Here is an 18849-nt window from a genome sequence, read left to right on the forward strand (position 1 = left end):
AAACCTTTGACCATAATACCACGTTCAAGGGTAATTTGATCAATTTCTTTTGTTACCAAATTTCTAAATATTTTTATTGCCCCGATTTTGAGGTAAAGTAAATCTATAAATAATACACCAATAAAATACAAAATGAGTTTTATCATTGAATATGACTTCAACCTAAAGGTTTGGTGTGCGTGTCCACCACACCCTTGTTAGGAATCAATTAAAATAATTTGGCAAATCCTTTCATCAATGGCGTTTGTAGTCCAACGGTTAGGATAATTGCCTTCCAAGCAATAGACCCGGGTTCGACTCCCGGCAAACGCACATTTTTTACCCTTATGAATCTTGTTTTAATTTTTGTTTTGTTAAAAAAAAAACTTCAAATTTTTCAAAACCTCGCCTACACCATTTTTTCCAATTTTAAGATTTTTTTAAAAAAACTAAAGCAAGGGAAATTATCGATAATAAACTTTAATTTTAACAAAATTGAAAAAAAAACTTAAAATTTCTCAAAACCTCCCCCACACCATTTTTTCCAATTTTAACGATTTTTTTTGACAAAATGCCCTTTATGGTAGCCTTTCAATTGTAAAGGCATTCTCAAATTTTGTGATTTGTTTTGATAAAAATGCCTTTTACGATAGTCTTTCTACCATAAAAGCATTGATAGACATAAATACCAATAACTTCAATTAGCATTATAGTACTTTGAGTACCGTAAAACTATGGAAGCTAATTACGGAACTTTAAGTACCGTAAAAACTGACTTGCGTTGTACGGCAATTTTTTCGCCTTATTGTATTTATCTCTTTCGTCTCTATTTTTTGTATGTTTATGTCTTACTTCTTTCTCTCATATTTTGAATATTATCTCTTCTTTATCTCTAATTTTTTTTATCTCTTCTTTCTTTCTCTAAATCTTTTCGCTCCCTAACTAGGATATTTGGCCGTGTTCAAATTGGCTCGTATAATAAGATTGTAGAGAGAGAAATAAGAGCTAAAAATGAATAAGAGATAAATAAGAGATAAATATGAAAGAGAATGAATTGATAAACATAAAAGAAATTAGAGATGAAATAGATAAATATAAACAAAATGAGAAATTGGTTTATGGCATTGTAAATGCGTAAACGTTTTTTCTATTTATCTATTTCATCTCTAATTTCTTTTATTTTGATATATTCTTTCTATCTCTATAAGAAAATGATTTACTACATTTGAAATGGGTTTTTATGTTGATCTATTCTTTCTATCTCTATGATAAAAGGGTTTACCACTTTTTAAATGTTGTATAACATAGATATAGAAATAATAGATCAACATAAAAGAAATTAGAGATGAAATATGAAATAGAGGTCAACATAAAAGAAATTAGAGATGAAATAGATAAATATAAAAATGGTTTACGCCATTTAAAATGCCGTAAACCCTTTTCTCATTATGTTTATACTTATTTATTTCCTCTCTAATTCTTATCCATTATTTCTTTCTAATACTTTTTCATATTTATCTATTATTTCTCTCTTATTCTTTTTTATCTTTTTTATCTTTTTTTTCTCTATCTACCATATTACTCTACGAGCCAATTAGGACACGGCCAAATATCCCAGGGAGATAAAAGATTTAGAGAGAGAAAAAATGGATAAAAAAAAAAATTAGTGAGAATAGGAGATAAATATTAAATAGGATGAGAGAGAGGAATAATAGATAAATATAAAAAAATAGAGATGAAAGAGATTAATATAATAAAGATAAAAGATTTTATGGCATTTGCAATGCCGTATAACATGGGTTAATTTTTACGGTAGTAAAATGGGTTTTAGTTTTTATGATACTTAAAGTACCATAATGTCAATAGAAGTTATTATCTAAGTATCATAATATATTTTCAAGCTATTACGGTACTTGACGTACCGTTATTCTATCAATACCTTTACGGTAGAAAGACTACCGTAAGTGGCATTTTCATCCAAAAAATCGTGAAAATTCGAAAAAAGGGTGTGGGTGAAGTTTTGGGAAGTATAGAGTTTTTTTTCCAATTTTGTTAAAATTAAGGTATATTAGCGATAATTTCTCAAAAACCAACCTAAACTTGAATCTAAAGTCAAAATGAACTCCAAAATGGCAATATTGTTTTAAACGAGGTTTTAATTAGTAAACTTGAGTCAAATGTATAAAACAAAGAAAAAATTTATATAGAGCCGAGGCTCTAAACAAAAGAAAAAACTATATAAACTTGAATCTAAAGTCAAAATGAACTCCAAAATGGCATTATTGTTTTAAACAAAATTTTAACTAGTAAACTTGAGTCAAATGTATAAAATAAGGAAAAAGTTTATATAGAGTTGAGGCTCTAAACAACCAAATTAGAGCCCACCTCAAAATTTTCACTAGAAGAGATATTGATGCTCAAATATTCTCAAATTGATCATCTCGATATCAAGATGCATGGACATGAGAAAAATTTGATTCGAAGTTTTGCTTTTTTGGTCCCAAATACAAAGAAAAAAACAATATAAACTTGAATCTAAAGTCAAAATAAACTCTAAAATGGCAATATTGTTTTAAACAAGTTTTTAATTAGTAAACTTGAGTCAAATGTATAAAAAAAGGAAATAGTTTACATAGAGCCGAAGCTCTAAACAATCAAATTAGAACCCACCTAAAAATTTCACTAAAAGGGGTTGTATTGATGCTCAAATATGTTCAAATTGATCATCTCGATATCAAGATGCATGGACATGAGAAAAAAATTGATTCGAAGTTTTGAAAATAGTGTAACTTGTAAGACATTTTTGGATCATCAATTTTCAAGATTTTTAAGTTTTCATGGATTTGCTTGATCTGTACTATTTTTTAAGCTTTAATTTTTATAATTAAATATGAAAATATATTTGAATGCTATCACAAAGATTTCCAATATTGAAACCACATTTGTTGACCTTATTTGAAGGTGCGTTCTACTTTGATTGTTTAGAGCCTCGACTCTATACAAACCGCACCCATAATATAAACTCCAAAAATAAGAGGTAAAACAAACTTTTAAAATTTGAACTCCCCAAAAAATAGATAAAACAAAAATAATCTTGAATCTAAAATAAATAAAAACTCCTTAATAACCTTTTTGGATCCAAAGTTGGACCCATAGCTTGACTCGTCGAATCCCAGGTCTAGTCGGGTCCATTGATGACTATGAGCTTCTTCTTTCTTTCTTTTTTACCCTTTTTCTTGCTATCATGTACCCATATTATTGGCAACATTTATAGTATTGTACAACATTAATGAATACCCACATATACCACATTCCTTGTTTTTTTATATAACAACTGGAAATCCTAAACAACAAACATATTGGCAACATTTATGAATACCCACATAACATAAACCCATATTATTCGGGTCGGGTGTGGGTCGGACCTGGACCTGACCTTTCGGGTCCAAAACTTAGACCCATACCTAGACCTGAGGTCGGGTCTACTCGTCATGTCCCGGGTTTGGTTGGGTCCATTGCCAACCTAGTGATTGAATGGAGGTCATAATAATTACCTTCCAAGTAATAGACCCATACTTGACCAATGGCAAACACATGAAATGGTGCCTACAAGTTGCAAAAAAATGGAATGTCTACTTTTTTGCCAAATAATTAAAGGGAATAATGGGCAAAAGAAATATATATATATTTTTTCAAGGAAAGTTAGCAAATATTCAAGAAAAATTATCGGCTGCAATTCCGATGTAAGATTACATATTTGGCAAATGAAGGTATATTTCATTTTTCCACCAAAAGTCTGGGAAACATTTATAAGAAAATATAATGATAATAGTGTTCAAGATGTTTTATAAATGAAAATATCATTCTTCTTCCCAAAAAGAAAAGTTGGCATAAATTTGTAAAGAAAAAAACATTTGCAACCGCTTTGAGGAATAACACATGTTTGGCAAATGAAGTCATCTTTATTACCTAACAAACAAATTTCAATAGAAAATTGGTAAATAAAATTAGCGAGAATATAAAATGGTAGTAACCCGTGCTATGCAAGGTTTCGGGAGGGGAAAGTTGGAAACGATCTTAACCTATAGCTTTTTATGTATATAGTGGCCACTCTCATGACAGGACTCAAACTCACACTCTTGCGCTGGCTACCCGAGCCTTTTACCGTCACACCTAGTGACTGCCCCAAAGAGAATATATGTTTTCTAAATGAAGGTACTTTATTTTGACAAAAAATTAAGGGAAAAAATAAAAAAATAAAAATAAATAATAATAAGAATATATAAATATATATATATATGTTATCCTTACATTCTGGACAAAATTTTGGCAACGAAATTGAAGGAAGAAATGGAAAATAGTGCTTGAAATTTTAATTTAAATTATATTAAAAATAAACAATATTAATTACAAAAAAGAAAATAGATATTAAATTTAAATCATGGTATCTCCTAAGTGGATATTATATCTAGGGGGCACATGTATATTGTGAACCTGTAGGAGCATGAAAAAATCTACCTTGATTATAAATAAATAAATAATCATAAAATTATGATTATAATTAGAATAATTTCAAAAAATTAAACGGCATTACTAGTAGGCAGGTAAAATTAAATTTTAAATAATATATCTCCTATGTGGATGCTATATCTAAAAGGACGAGTGTATGTTGTCAACATGTAGGAGCATGAATTACTTAAGAAGATTTATTGGAACTAAAAAATTATAGCAAATTTAGATAAGGGAAAAGTTTATATAGAGGCGAGGCTCTAAACAAACAAATTAGAGCCCACCTTAAAAGTTTCATTATAAGAGGTTGTTTTGATTCCCAAATATCCTCAAATTGTTAATCTTGGCATCAAGATGCATGGATATGATAAAAAAAATAGGTTTCAGGTTTTGGAAATGTTGCATCTTGTAACGTATTTTTGGACCATCAATTTTCAAGATTTTCATAGATCTGCTCGATCTATACTTTTTTAAAACTTTAAATTTTATGATTAAAGATGAAAATATATTGCAATGCTATCACAAAGATTTACAATATTGAAACCACATTTCTCAACACTAATTGAGGGTGCGCTTTACTTTGATTATTTAGAGCCTCGGCTCTATACAAACCGTACATGTTAGAAATGTGGTTTCAATACTGGAAATCTTTGTGATAGCCTTCAAATATATTTTCATATTTAATTATAAAATTTAAAGCTTAAAAAATAGTGTAGATCGAGCATATCTATGCAAATCTTGAAATTTGACGGTAAAAATAATGCATTACAAGATGCACCATATCCAAAACGTGAAATCCATTTTTTTCTCATGTCCATGCGTCTTGATGTCGAGATAATCAATTTGAGGATATTTGGGCATCAAAACAACCTCTTATAGCAAAAGTTTTGAGGTAGGTTCTAATTTGATCGTTTAGAGCCTAGGCTCTGTAAAACTATTTCCTTTAGAAAAAGGTTTGGTTGAAACAATTTCGTTTTGTTTCGTGAATAGTTTTATCTTATAGTAACATTAGTATGTGTATCTATAGATAAAATAAAAGTTTGTAACATTTTTAAAATACAAATAACATCAAAATTTCACTACTTAATAAATATTTTAAATGTATAGTGTAAAGTGTAAATGGCATTTTTAAAATTTGTTATCAACATAATAATTTGTTCATGCGATTTTAAAACATAATTTAGGTTCAATCTAATGCTTTGTTATACAGTATCAAGCCAATCTTCCCAATTATCGGAGATTGCATTGCTATGTAAATCTCAAATATTTATCTTATTCGGATTTACAATAGATGATGTTCCTAGTTTCAATACCTTTAAAGCCGGATAATCCTAAACTATTTCTTATTAATAAAATCACATTAACAAAAATCGGTACATCGAGCTATTACTGTAATATCGACCTAAAGTATTTTTTTCAAATCATAAGTAAGCTATTTGAGCTGAATATTTACTATAGTGCAGATATAAGACATTTATCGGCTAATGTATTTCCACTAAAGTTAGTATATCAAAACTTAGGGATCTAAATATTTTTTGACATTAAACTTTTGTAGATGTGTTTATGAAAAACTCAATAGCATGAAATAGTCTAAAAAGACAAGAGACATTATTTTAAACTAGGAATAAAATTCAAGATAATAACGATTCCTGCTAGATATATTTGTTTTTTTGCTAACAATTCAACCAAAATACTCAAGAGATATAATTGAAAAATAGTGTTTAAGATGTTTTACAAACTAATATTTTATTTTTTTCCAAAAAATGAGGAAAAAATCGGCAAAAAGCATTCATGATGAAACCACTCAAGAGGAAAAAAAAACTGGAAACAAGGCTTAAGATGTTTAAAAAATTCAAGTTAGAAAAGTTGGCAGAAAATTGATGTCTTGTTATTTGGGCAAAACACAAATAAAAAAAAATCGATGAAATAAATTGGCAAAATGAATTTCAAGGCAATATTTATAAAAGAAGCGGTTGGCTATGGGGTTCGAACCCCTATCTAAATTGTATACTCAAAATAATTGCGGAGCACATATCCCTCGGCCGTTACTTGTTCGTTAAAAAAATCCACAAAAACACTCGTCTAAAATAAAAAGTAAATAGAGTTTAAAGATTTTTTGCAAATACATATATCGTTATTTTCTTCGCCAAAAAAAGGAAAAAATTTAAAGGACAAAATGTGCAAAAAAACTTAAGGGAGAGCATATGTTTAGAACAAAGATATATTGATACTTTTTTGCTAACAAAATTTGTAAAATTCTCAAGAGAAAGATTTGAAAAATAGTGTTTAACATGTTTTACAAATTCAGTTTTTTTTTTTTCCAAAAAAATGAGAATTTTCAAGGGAAAAATGTCAAAAAGCATTCATTACAAAATCACTAAAGAGAGAAAAAGAAAAAAAGAAAACAAGGCTCAAGACGTTTTCAGATAAAGAAATATCTTTTTTGTCAAAAAAAAAATAAAATAAAATTGTCAAGTGAAAAAAGTTAACAAAAAATTTATGTCAGAAATAAAATTCAAGATAATAATGATGATGCCTGCGAGATATTATTTTTTTTTGGAAAACATATAAAAAAATTGATGAAAAAAGTTTTTTCTGGCAAAGCATATTAAATAAAGAGTAATGGTCCTATAGGACCCTCCCCACTTATGTATGTAGGACCCCAACGAATTATCATTAAAGTTGATACGAATATCTAAAAAAGTTATCACATGGATATGAGACTTATTGTTTTTGGAGATCTGTGCCAACTTTAATGATAATCTTTGAGGTCCTACACATATGAGTGAGAGAGGGTCATATATGATCATTTTTTTAAAATAAATATATATGAAACAAATTGGCAAAGTGATTTTTTCTCCAAAAAAATAAGAAATTTCAAGGGAAAAAATTGGCAAAAAGCATTCATGACGAAATCACTCAAGAGAAAAAAAGAAAAAGAAAACTAGGCTAAATATGTTTTCAGATGAAGAAATATATTTTTTTGCCAAAAAATGAAAAAAATTCAAGTGAAAAAAGTTGGTAAAAAATTTATATCAGAAATAAAATTCAAGATCAATAACGATGTCCGCTAGATATACTTATTTTTTTGTGCCTTACATATAAAAAAATAAAAATAAATAAATTGACAAATTTCAAGGCAATATTAAGAATATCCTTGCTGGCTATGGGGTTCGAATCCATGTGCACTTATTCAAATAAAAAATTCGGATGAAGAAATATAATTTTTTGTCAAAAATGAAAAAAATTAAAGTGAAAAAAGTTGATAGAAAATTTATAACAGGAATAAAATTCAAGATAATAACGATGTCCGCTAGATATACTTGTTTTTTTTGGCAAAACATATAAGAAAATAAAAATAAATAAATTGACAAATTTCAAGGCAATATAAAATAAATAAATTGACAAATTTCAAGGCAATATAAAATAAATAAATTGACAAATTTCAAGGCAATATAAAATAAATAAATTGACAAATTTCAAGGCAATATAAAATAAATAAATTGACAAATTTCAAGGCAATAGAAAATAAATAAATTGACAAATTTCAAGGCAATATAAAATAAATAAATTGACAAATTTCAAGGCAATATAAAAAAGAACGGGCTTGCTGGCTATGGGGTTCGAACCCATGCGCACTTATGTGCAGAAGATCTTAAGTCTTCCCCCTTAACCACTCGGGCAAACCAGCTCATTGATGCCAACTCATCCTAAATATTCAAGTTATACTATATATTCAATGCCAAAATGCGGACCTCATCCTAAAAGTTTCTCCTAATCGGACGGCTGATATTCACCTTAAAACTCCTATAAACAATTCCCTCGTCTCCCTACCATGAGAAAATGCCCTACTTCTAGGTCAAGGCGTTCTTCTTCTCAGCAAAAGGTGAGCATTTTCTCCTGTTTTTTTATTGATAGCCTATTCGATATATTCAACGTTTTTATGGGTTTTATTGACTAATTGATCGAGTTATTCGATGTTTTTTCACGGGTTTTATTGATATATTATTTGATTTATTCAATGATTTGCTGGTTTTTGCTGATTAACTCTTTGTTTGTTTGATCATGTTTCATGGGTTTTACGGGTTTATTTTTTTTATTTCTTCAATGGATCTGGTGTTTTTATTGTATTTGATATGCAATTTGTTCTTCATGATCTTGATAGTTTTGGGAACCTAGTTTTCTTTATCTCTTCATGATTTTAATCCCTGTGCAAAAATCAATTCTTTTCTTCATAATTTTCATCCCTGTGCAAAAATCAATTCTTTCTTCACGATTTTCATCCCTGTGCAAAAAATCAATTATTTCTTCATGATTTTCATCCCTGTGCAAAAAATCAAATTGCATGCAGTCTGTTTCTCCGTGATCCCTCAAGTGGCCTGGTTTTGTTTGTGCTCTATTGCATAATGGCATTGTAAAAACGCACGATAGTAGCAGAAACCCTAGTTCTTTCAATCGCTTTTCTCTTGAGAACTTGCTGCTAGGTTTTCTATTTTTTTTTTGTTAGAACTAGATTGACTAGTTTAGATTGTTTCATAGACACTGGAGTTTTGTTTCAATCAAGACCTTTATGATCAGCAAGGATGAATGTAAATACCATGCTGTTTATCCGTGTCTTTGTTTGATGCTATGCCACTCTCATTGTCAGAACTTAAAAGTTGAAGAGTAACCCTAATTTTACTCCATTGGTTGAATTTTGCGCACAGTGAAGGATCTTTGGTGAAACACTAGGTTCTGAAGGAGCAATGGCAGAACATTTGGCTTCCATCTTTGGCACTGAGAAGGATAGAGTTAACTGCCCTTTTTACTTCAAAATTGGTGCTTGTAGGCATGGAGATCGATGCTCCAGGCTTCACACTAAGCCTAGCATTAGTCCTACTCTACTCCTCTCTAACATGTATCAGAGGCCTGATATGGTGACTCCGGGCATGGATCCTCAAGGTCAGGCCATGGATCCTAGGAAGATTCAGGAACACTTTGAGGTATTTATGTGTTTTAGGCAATTTTTCTTTAACTGATGAGATATGCTTGTTTCAGTTGAGAAGCCATTGTTTTAGTTTTTGCTTGAATATTAATAGCAATTTTTTTTTTAAACATGATTCTTATTCCTTTTACATTCTTTGTTGTTAATCTTTTTTATCTATGCAAACAAACTTCTTGAACTTTTAAAATAGTGTGACATTTGTGTTTTACAGGAATTTAGTATTCAAAGAAAAAAATTCTATTTGAAGGTTAAATTTTCTATTCTTAGTTTCAATTGTTTCATGCCTTTTCTAGAATAATGGAAGTTATTGGCAAGCATCTTAGATCCTCAATCTCTTGAATGTTCTGAATTGAGAAAGTGAAATGGAGAAATCCTCAAAACTAGGGAATAGTTTTGTGAAGATTTCCTCATCGATATAAAAGAAAGAAAGAGATTATGAATATTGCATCTATTTTGCAAAGGCAGACATTGAAGTTAAGGATTTTGTAAATGCTACTATAAAACATGTATGAATTTCTACTGAAAAAAATTGCTAAATTGTGGGCTTTGGAACAAGCTGTAAGTATCCTTTTACTGGTCTTATTTAGAACCAGTTATCTTCCCTTCCGTTATCTGCCATAATTATTGGGAATTCAGTGCCTTTTTTTGGGAAAGCGACCTTGTTTTTTTTGTTAGAAGCTGATGTGTATTTTCTTGATTTTGCTTAGTAGGCCTTGTGTTTTGATAGTTTTGATTATTGTTAAAAAAATCCTTTCATTGTATTGTCTTTCATTTTTAAAGGAATAGTATATTCAATTGTTTAAATGGATATTTATTTTGGCGACTACTTTTTTCAATGCTTTTGTTGACCGCATTTACCTTCTCTTAAATTAATATTTAGATATACGATTCAGAAACATGCAATATTTTGAATTATCATTTCCTTTAGTGAGTGTTAAATTCGGAGCAGGGTTGTATCACCTCCTTATTGTTGCCTGTTAAATAGGTGTATTAAAAATTTTAAGATGTTTTGGGCATCATCTTGGTTCTTTTGTTTCCAATTTTTTGAATTCAACTGAGGATCCATTTTTACTTTTGCTAATGTGCAATGCTTTAAAAGGTGCTAAGAGGCATCAAGGTGGCTTTTTTTTTTTGTGTTTGGATGGGGGGTGGTGTTTGCTAAGCATATATGAATGTATACATGCACACACAGGCTCATGTCCATATACACTTATAAATGTATAATTGTGCATGTAGATGTAACTGAAATATATACATGTGGATATATTCACATGTGGGTACTTCAGGCACAAACATATGCATGAAATATACACATATAGATGTATGCATAAATGTGTACAATCAATTGACTGAATTGGACATTAAATTTGAGAAAAGAAAATTTAAAGTTTGGAAGTAACTAGGTAAATGTTGAATTATATTTTAGAAATGTGAATCAATAAATGTAAGATGTAACAACTACAGGAAGAGGAAGAGATATGGATGAATCTTATGGCTTATATCTCCATGTTTAAGACCATGAACTCGAAATACTCTAATACCTAGCAGTTATTCTCAAGTCTACATTCCACAATCTAGAGAAAATGGTACAAAAGAATCTGTAAGCAAAATATATGGATTGCATCATATTTAGTGTTTATCTTCATCATCGGTTTTGACCCAACTCCTTATCCCAAGCCATCGTCACCATAGTCATCACTTTTATCAACATAATGACCCTTCTTGTCAGCCGCTTCCATACTGGTCTACTCCTCTTTCTAGATGTCCCTCCTCCTCTCTGTACTGGGCATGCTAGCCTATCATGTGGTCCTCGTAGGGTCAGAATCTGGCCATGAATCCTCCTTGAACTGTATCTGGTGTCAAAACCTTACCAGGGAGGACCTTTTCTACCCTAGAATCAACCAGCTACTCAATGGCATCGTCTATGACTTTCACAGCAAAGGGATCCCTCTTGTCATGCTCATGAGAGTGATATCTTAGCTTCATTGTCCTGGATGATAATGGTTCAGTTTATTTTGCTCAAACCTATTCCTTTATTGGTATTCATTGTAGGAAAATGCTCTGCTGGATCAAAGTGGATCAGTTTGCCCCATTGGTCAGTCGAATCGGGCGGGGATAATCATAGTTAATAACTTATGTATTTGTCTCTTTAAGTCACGAAGTAATATTCAATCATGGTTAGTAATACGAAATATTATAAGCATTGCAAATTACCAACTTTCCATCTGAAAAGAACTCCAAGTGTGATCATAATTAGATGAGCTACATGTCAAGTTCAAGTTGCTAATGGCCATCATCTTTTTAGGGGCACTACTTCACGCCATTGGCCTGCATTTGCATTCTTTAAGTTTTAAATAATGAGTTTGTGAGTTGTAACTAATAAAATCAAGTATACATTAGGCCAAATATGAAACTATTAGAAGTTTAAAGAAAATAGATTACCTTGATCTGGTTTAGTCCTTCGTCTCACAACCATTTTCTTCCTAAATGATCTTAAAACACATTTGTATCTTGGATATCCCTATTGGAAATCAGCCTCTCAAGGCTTTCATAGAAGCCATCTATAATTGCATCCTCCCTCAAAAAAAATACTGTTCAATTTCATAGTCGGCGTGAAAAAATTTAAAGTTGAAGTAGTACACATCGCTGATGAAGCTATTAATCAAGAGGAAATTTTGACAAGGTTGAGAATACCTCAAGTGAGTGCACTGCCCCACTTTAAAGAGATTTAGACAAAATAGTAATACATACCCTCTTCCCTAGAGCGTGTTTGTACCATTTGCATATATATATATATTGATTGTGTTAATTCAGGAAAGATGTAGCAAATTTCGTAACCCCATGCTTGGTGGCTATTTTTTGGATGCCATAAGCAGCACGCTACGTCAACGTTAGCCTTTGAGGCTATTGGCAAAGTGCTAAGATGAAGGGGACACTTGATAAAGGTAAGGTGATTGTGCTCATATACTGTTGCAACCTTCCCCTTGGAATGGTATAAAATTGTTTAAAGTTAGGAAAGAGGTGGCAAATTTCGTGACCCCATACCTAGCTGTATCCCTTTCCACAGTAAAATTTTATACCATTCCAAGTGGAATGCTGCAATTGTATATGAGCACAGTCACCTTACCTTTATCAAGTGTTCCCTTCATCTTGGCACTTTGCCAATAACCTCAAGCATAATATTGATGAATGGTGTCCAAAAAGTACAAGGACGCTTTTGGTGCAATATATAGTAGGAGGCATATTGATTATAGCCATGCTTGTTACCACCCATACAAAATGCTCCTCTCCAACTTAATACCCTTGTCAACCATAGAAAATATATATCAGGCATCATGAACATCAGAAGACGTATCAATAGATCTTAGAAACACTGTGATACACCATCAGATGCTTTATTCTCATGTTTCTTCTATCACTCCATGAGTTTGTTGAGATTGAAACCCCAAATAGCACCCATGCATGCTCGTGGGTATTGAGGTACTCCTTTCTCAGCTATACCTCTCTATTTTAGCAATGGCTCCCTATGCCCATAAGTTCTGGAGCGTTCAACCCTAGCCCATAGCTTCTAATGATCGGCATTGTATGAAACTTTTTAGGTGGACATTATGAGATAGGTCCATTGAACACAATTCCCCCCGATACGTCCACCAAGCAATATATTGACTTACCTGGCCTCAGTTTTCTTTTTTTGAACTTGTTTCAGCAATAACTTGCCTTTTCCTTCATCTCCTCCCTTTTTTCCATATCATCTACTTTGCCAGTTAGCCCTTGGGGTCGCGAGGGGTTTGGGGAAGAGGAGATGGATAACCATGGGCCCCTCTTCATATGAGGTTTCTTAAACCCTTTGATTCTCTTAGTGCTTTGAGAGGAAGCCACTTTAGAATCTTCATTATCATCCCGTCCTTATCACCAAATACATTAACCTTGGCCTTTGCCATTTCTGGGCATCCAGATCTTCACTTATCTTCTCCCGAATATTTGCTGGAACTTCCTTACATGGAGCAACATCTCGCTAATGCTGGCAGAGTTTTTTTTGTATCTATTAATATTCTGATTTGTATTTTATTCACGATACTTTCACATGACTTTATTTTGATTATTTTTATTCAAACAATAACCATATTTCCAACATGGGTCCCCATTCCTACAAGAATCCGATCCAGACATATTGAAATATCTCAAACACAGATTTTACCAATATTGATCAATCTTTGCTGATCGATATCCAATTCTCGATGTTTTGGATGAATATCGAAATTTAAATCTCCCAAAATCTCCTCTAGTCAACTCTCATGATATTTCACTGCTGAATCCTATCCCAGAAGATTCTATAATGGAGATCATTTCTCATAATTGGAGATTTATTTAATCTGAAAAATAATCAATAAGCTTGATTTAAAGTTTTTTTTTTTCACACAAACGAAGCTCGGGGAGGTTTTTTTTGGGTAGGGTTGGATCCTTTTTTCCTCTGCCCCAAGGGCAATTTCCTCCCTCAGACCAGGAGTATGTGAGATGGGCATTTCATGGGCGCCCTCGTAGGCCTTGGCCGCCTCACCTTGGCTGATGCGGCCCCCAAGTACTCGAGGCATATGCCTTTTAAATACTTCCAAAATTTCTTTCTCTTTTTTGCTGCTCGCTTCTTTGTATTTTTTACCTTAATTCTCCTTTTATTATCCTTCACTTTTCTCTCCTCATTTTTATTTTTATTTTATTTATTCTTTGTCATACTCCTTTGTCGGGGATGGTGTACTTATGAATATGGTGGGCATTAATCCATTATACTGTGAACACGATTACTAAATCCTAAGATACTAACTGTAATTGCAGGACTTCTATGAGGATCTGTTCGAGGAGCTGAGCAAGTATGGAGAGATTGAAAGCCTTAATATTTGCGACAATTTGGCTGACCATATGGTAACGTATATTTTTCTTTTCAATCCTTTTTATTTTTGGGAAATTATGCGGTAGCTTAGTCATTTGAAACTTCACATTCGCTTGCAAATTTACATTGATGGTTATTATGGTGATAATGATCAACTTTATGGGCAGGTGGGTAATGTATATGTTCAGTTCAGAGAGGAGGAACATGCAGCAAATGCACTACGGGCTTTGTCTAATAGATTCTATGCGGGTAAAGTTTTTCTCTCTCTTCTTCTACTTTTCTATATACGTTGGTCTCTCTCTATTAAGACGATGCTTTCATTTCTTGTGATGATTGATAGTGAATCATATCGTAACAAGTGCTTTCACTTGTGCCTTCTATTCACAGGCCGTCCCATCATTGTGGACTTCTCTCCTGTCACCGATTTTCGTGAAGCTACTTGCAGGCAGTATGAGGAGAACACTTGCAACCGAGGCGGCTATTGTAACTTCATGCATCTGAAGAAGATAAGCAGGTCAGTCAGTCTAATTTGTTAGGTTCCTTCGAAGCAAGCAACCCCATAATATTGAAGCACTTATTGTAGTACTTGTGGGTTTTTTTGTAGCTTATTTATTCTGGTCATATCATTTAGTTAAGGAAAAGGTTTATACAAGGTTGCAACCTTAAAATGTAGAATCACGGATGCACCTCAAAAATCCATCAAACAAGGTTGTTTTAATGTTTAAAAAACCTCAAATTAATCATCTCGACATCGAGATGTATGAATATGAAAAAAAAAAAAAAAAGATTGAGTCCCAGATACATCTTCTAGACCGTCTAGTTTCAAGATTTTCATATGTTTATAGATCTACTTGGTTTATAGATATACTTGGTTTATAGATCTACTTGATTTTAACCATTTTTTAAGTTTAAAATTTTATAATTGGATATGAAAATAGGTTTTAAGATAATCCTAAAAATGTTTTTCACCAAAATTACATGTTATGATCAAATTTGGAGGTGCGCCTTAATTGGATTTTTTAAGGTTCAACCTTATTAGAAACCACACCTTTTAGTTAATTATTCTCACTTTCCTTTATAAAAATGAGTTTATTTATTTCAAGATCGAACCTGCTTCTTTAGTAACTGTGTGGTTTTGTGTCTCACCCATGCAAAAATTGTTGTTGGTTTGTACTTACCTTAAAATTTGTAGTTTCTTTCTCAACTAAATGAAACATGTAACCATGGACTCAATATGCATCGTAGTTACCCAAACAATTATGATGTTTATGTACCGTATAAAATACAGGTTTTTACTTGTCAAAAGAAATGAATTTTCACTCACCTGATGAAAAAGACGTGCCTCTCTGTTCAACTGTAAGCCATAATCTCGGGTTTCTTGCTTATTCAAAGAAATGATGGATAATTCAGAAAAAGATGTTGGTTTTTTACTTTAACCAAGAAACAAAAAATTGGTTCTTTTAAGAAAAAAATGAAAGTTTCTTTGCTTACCCTAAACTAATGAAATTTGGGCCCTAAAGGATTGTGCGTATTTGCTCTTGATTATTGGGCAGAGAGTTGAGGAGGCAGTTATTTGGGAGGTATAGGCGGAGGCACAGTCGAAGCCGTAGCAGAAGCCGGAGCCACAGTCCCTATAGGCCCCGGATCCATGATGAGCGCCCTCATGGTGGTCGAGGCCGTGGAAGGAGATATGATGATAGAGATTTCCACCATGAAAGGAGGCCAAGGAGCCGAAGCCCTGGTCGTCGAAGAGGAAGAAGCAGGAGCCCTGGTTTGAGGAGGAACAGGAGCCCAGTTAGAGAGGGAAGTGCTGAGAGGAGAGCCAAGATTGAGCAATGGAACCGAGAGAGAGAGCAGAAGAGCACTGACAATGAGAACCCTCTTCAAAATGGAGATGATCAGTAGAAATGGCTAAACAACCACTAAATTGGTTTGTCCCCTCTACACTCTTGAACTGATTTGTTTTCTTTCTTTTTGTAGATTTTAGGTTTGCTTCTTTTTCTGCTCTCCATCCGATGCCTTGCATCATGGGTTGGTTGCATTTGCAAGTATCTCGTTTAGTTCTTACCGCCCATTTTCCACTGTGCAGGTGGTGTGCAGGTCCCTCTGTTCTGTGATATCAAATGTGAATTTTTCCATTTGGGTTTCTGATTTTTTTCTTCATCAAACCCGTTCTTTTGTTTCTTCCTATGCTTTTGCATCTTTTGCCCTCACTTTGTCGACACAGGAACGCATCACTAACCATGTTTTTACACAATCCATGGTCTATGCATGTGTTAGGTGGCTCCTTGATCACGGATGTCGCATATTTGTTTTGTCATGCATGTGTTTGTATCATTTGAGCTGCCCACCTTGTACTAAGCATTTTAGCCATGGACTAAACCTTTTTGCTATGGCCGTACATAGCTCATTCATGTTGCTATGGTCATGCATGTGTGTCATTTGAGTTCACCACCTTGGACTAACCATAGATAATCCATTGATCAGGTATGTTATGCGTTTTTATGGTCATGCATGTATGTATCTTCTGATTTCCCCATCTTTGGCTGACCATACTCCTTTCATGGTCATGCATATGTATGCATCACCTTGGACTCACCATAAATATTCCATTGATCAAGGACTTCCTTTCTTCTAGAAGATATCAATGAAAGGGTTTCATGGGATTCAGCCAATTGTCTTGATCGTGGGATCTTATTGAGATTTTCCCATCTTGGACAAATCATAATCCTTTTAGCCATGGTCATAAAGAGCCCTGGTTGATCAAGCGTTGTCTCGTCTTTTAGGATTATGCATGTGTATGTATAAATTGACCTATCACTTTGGACTAACCATATTCACCGTGGTCATAGGAGCTCGTCGGTTGAATTTCACCTTGTTCATTAAGAATCAGGGTTTTGTTTGAGTTTTTCCCATGGCCATAAGAGCTGGTCAAATTTGGCCTCGTCCCCCAAAAAAAATTAGGGATTTGGATGGGTTTTCCCTATTTCCTTCCCCATTTCCTTTGATCTCTCATCTCCCCAGTTATATGGGAACATTTGCATAGAAGCACCCGGGTAATTCTGCACTTTCACCAGGCATCACTACCTATCTGGTTTTTGTGAATTTTGAAAATCTTTTGTGCTTACGCTTTTCGATTGAGTTTTTGCAGGTTCAGGTATCCCTGCTCCTAAGGATCGACATTATTTTTATGCAGCTTTATATGCAATTTTTTTTACAGGTTGGGTGCATTGGCCATGCGTATTAGGCCAGAAGCAGGAGAGTGGTCGTAAAATGAATCCCAGTGGTTGGCGGTCTTTTAATTAGGTATGCAATCATCTTATGGTGCAAATTTCCCCCAAAAAAGGTATCATCTTATGCTGCAGATTTGGTGTAGAAAGAAGAGACTTCAAAAAGTCAATGTTACTGTTTGTAGGGTGCATATGAGCTTTCATTTTGCAGGTTTATAGCTAGCTACACATGAGCTTCATTTGAGTGGTGATTTTGAACATTAGTGTAGTGGCTTGTATGAGTATCTCTTTAGAAAGGTACTTCTGTTAAATGGAAATGGTGCAAGCTTTCTTAATTTCTTCTTTTATTGTTTTCTCTAAGTTTGTTTTGTGCTCTCTCCCCCGCTCTGTGTATTTGCTTTTGTTTTTTTATGTTGTTTTTTTCTGAATTTTTTACCTCTGTGTCTATCTCACTGTTTTTAATTGAGGAGAAATAAAAGCCTTACAGATCACAAGACATGGAGAGAGAGAGAGAGAGAGAGAGAGAGAGAGAGAGATGCAAAATTGGAATGTAAAAAACAAATGTATAAATGAGAATTACAAGAAGCAATTATAGGGTGACCAGTGCAAGGCAATTGGATCCATTTAAAGGAGGGCTCTGGCTTGTATGGGGTGGCTGATAATTACTTTGAAGCCAACAAATGATAGCTTGAGTGCCCTTTCGTAATGACCAAATGTTCGTAGAACTTGTTATTTCACCTCTTGGTTTTCCCAATTTTACACCCTTTTGTGGATTTGGACTTTTTTACGAGGAAAATAAAAAATCCCTAGTGTTTGTGAGCATAAAGAAATTTTAACTTCCAAAAGCTAAAGGATGGTTTCTTGGGATGGTCACTTAAAAGTGCTTGTGAGCATAAAGAAATTTAACTTCCAAAAGCTAAAGGATAGGTTTTTTTGGATGGTCAAATTTGAGTGTTAATGGCTCGTTTGCTTTATTAGTTAACAAAAGTTTGGAGATAGTTTCTCTCTCAAAAATTTTAGGTAGTTTTTTACTCTAAAATTTAATATAGTTTGACTTTTATTTTTTAAAATTTAAAATTTGAAATAGTTTCGCACCGGAAGATTATTAATGTTTTGGGAAAAGGAGGATGGGTAATTAATTTTGTATCTCCCCCAAAAATGAATTGGCGAATTTTGGGGCCTACAATGTGCAAAATTTTATCCCAAGTCCATAGAAAGTTTTGTTCAACCCTCATATATAATATGTGGTTTTCATTCTTCAT

The 18849-nt window shown here is 33.0% G+C and overlaps 1 protein-coding gene and 2 non-coding genes across 4 annotated transcripts; 2 read left to right on the top strand and 1 right to left on the bottom strand.

The window, feature by feature from the left end:
* Positions 1–240: 240 nt before the first annotated feature.
* TRNAG-UCC (transfer RNA glycine (anticodon UCC)) lies at positions 241–312 on the top strand. The gene has a single exon. It is a non-coding gene; the product is annotated as a tRNA-Gly (tRNA).
* Positions 313–8096: 7784 nt separating this feature from the next.
* TRNAL-UAA (transfer RNA leucine (anticodon UAA)) lies at positions 8097–8179 on the bottom strand. Its single transcript has one exon. It is a non-coding gene; the product is annotated as a tRNA-Leu (tRNA).
* On the top strand, positions 8106–17922 carry LOC18441431 (splicing factor U2af small subunit B). Of its 2 annotated transcripts, none has more exons than XM_006851663.4 (7): positions 8106–8374; positions 9195–9470; positions 14303–14389; positions 14525–14606; positions 14745–14871; positions 15911–16287; positions 17578–17922. In XM_006851663.4, the coding sequence occupies exons 2-6, from the start codon at positions 9234–9236 to the stop codon at positions 16260–16262; spliced, it is 885 nt and encodes a 294-aa protein (XP_006851725.1). In that variant the 5' UTR covers positions 8106–8374; positions 9195–9233; the 3' UTR covers positions 16263–16287; positions 17578–17922. The 2 variants fall into 2 exon arrangements, with proteins under 2 accessions (XP_006851725.1, XP_011625988.1); XM_011627686.3 differs by having other exon boundaries at positions 8250–8374; positions 16447–17922.
* The last annotated feature ends 927 nt before the right edge of the window (positions 17923–18849 follow it).

The sequence above is a fragment of the Amborella trichopoda genome, chromosome 11 (genome assembly GCF_054954075.1).
Source record: "Amborella trichopoda isolate Santa Cruz 75 chromosome 11, AtrichopodaSantaCruz75HAP2 v2.0, whole genome shotgun sequence".
In the NCBI taxonomy this organism is placed as follows: Eukaryota; Viridiplantae; Streptophyta; class Magnoliopsida; order Amborellales; family Amborellaceae; genus Amborella; species Amborella trichopoda.

What these genes read in the sequence shown, in the direction of transcription:
- LOC18441431 (XM_006851663.4), top strand. Translation starts at nt 9,234, where the DNA reads ATGGCAGAACATTTGGCTTCCATCTTTGGCACTGAGAAGGATAGAGTT. An exon ending in GTCTAATAGATTCTATGCGG is followed by an intron (nt 14,607 to 14,744) that starts GTAAAGTTTTTC and finishes TTCTATTCACAG; the next exon opens with GCCGTCCCATCATTGTGGAC. An exon ending in CATCTGAAGAAGATAAGCAG is followed by an intron (nt 14,872 to 15,910) that starts GTCAGTCAGTCT and finishes ATTATTGGGCAG; the next exon opens with AGAGTTGAGGAGGCAGTTAT.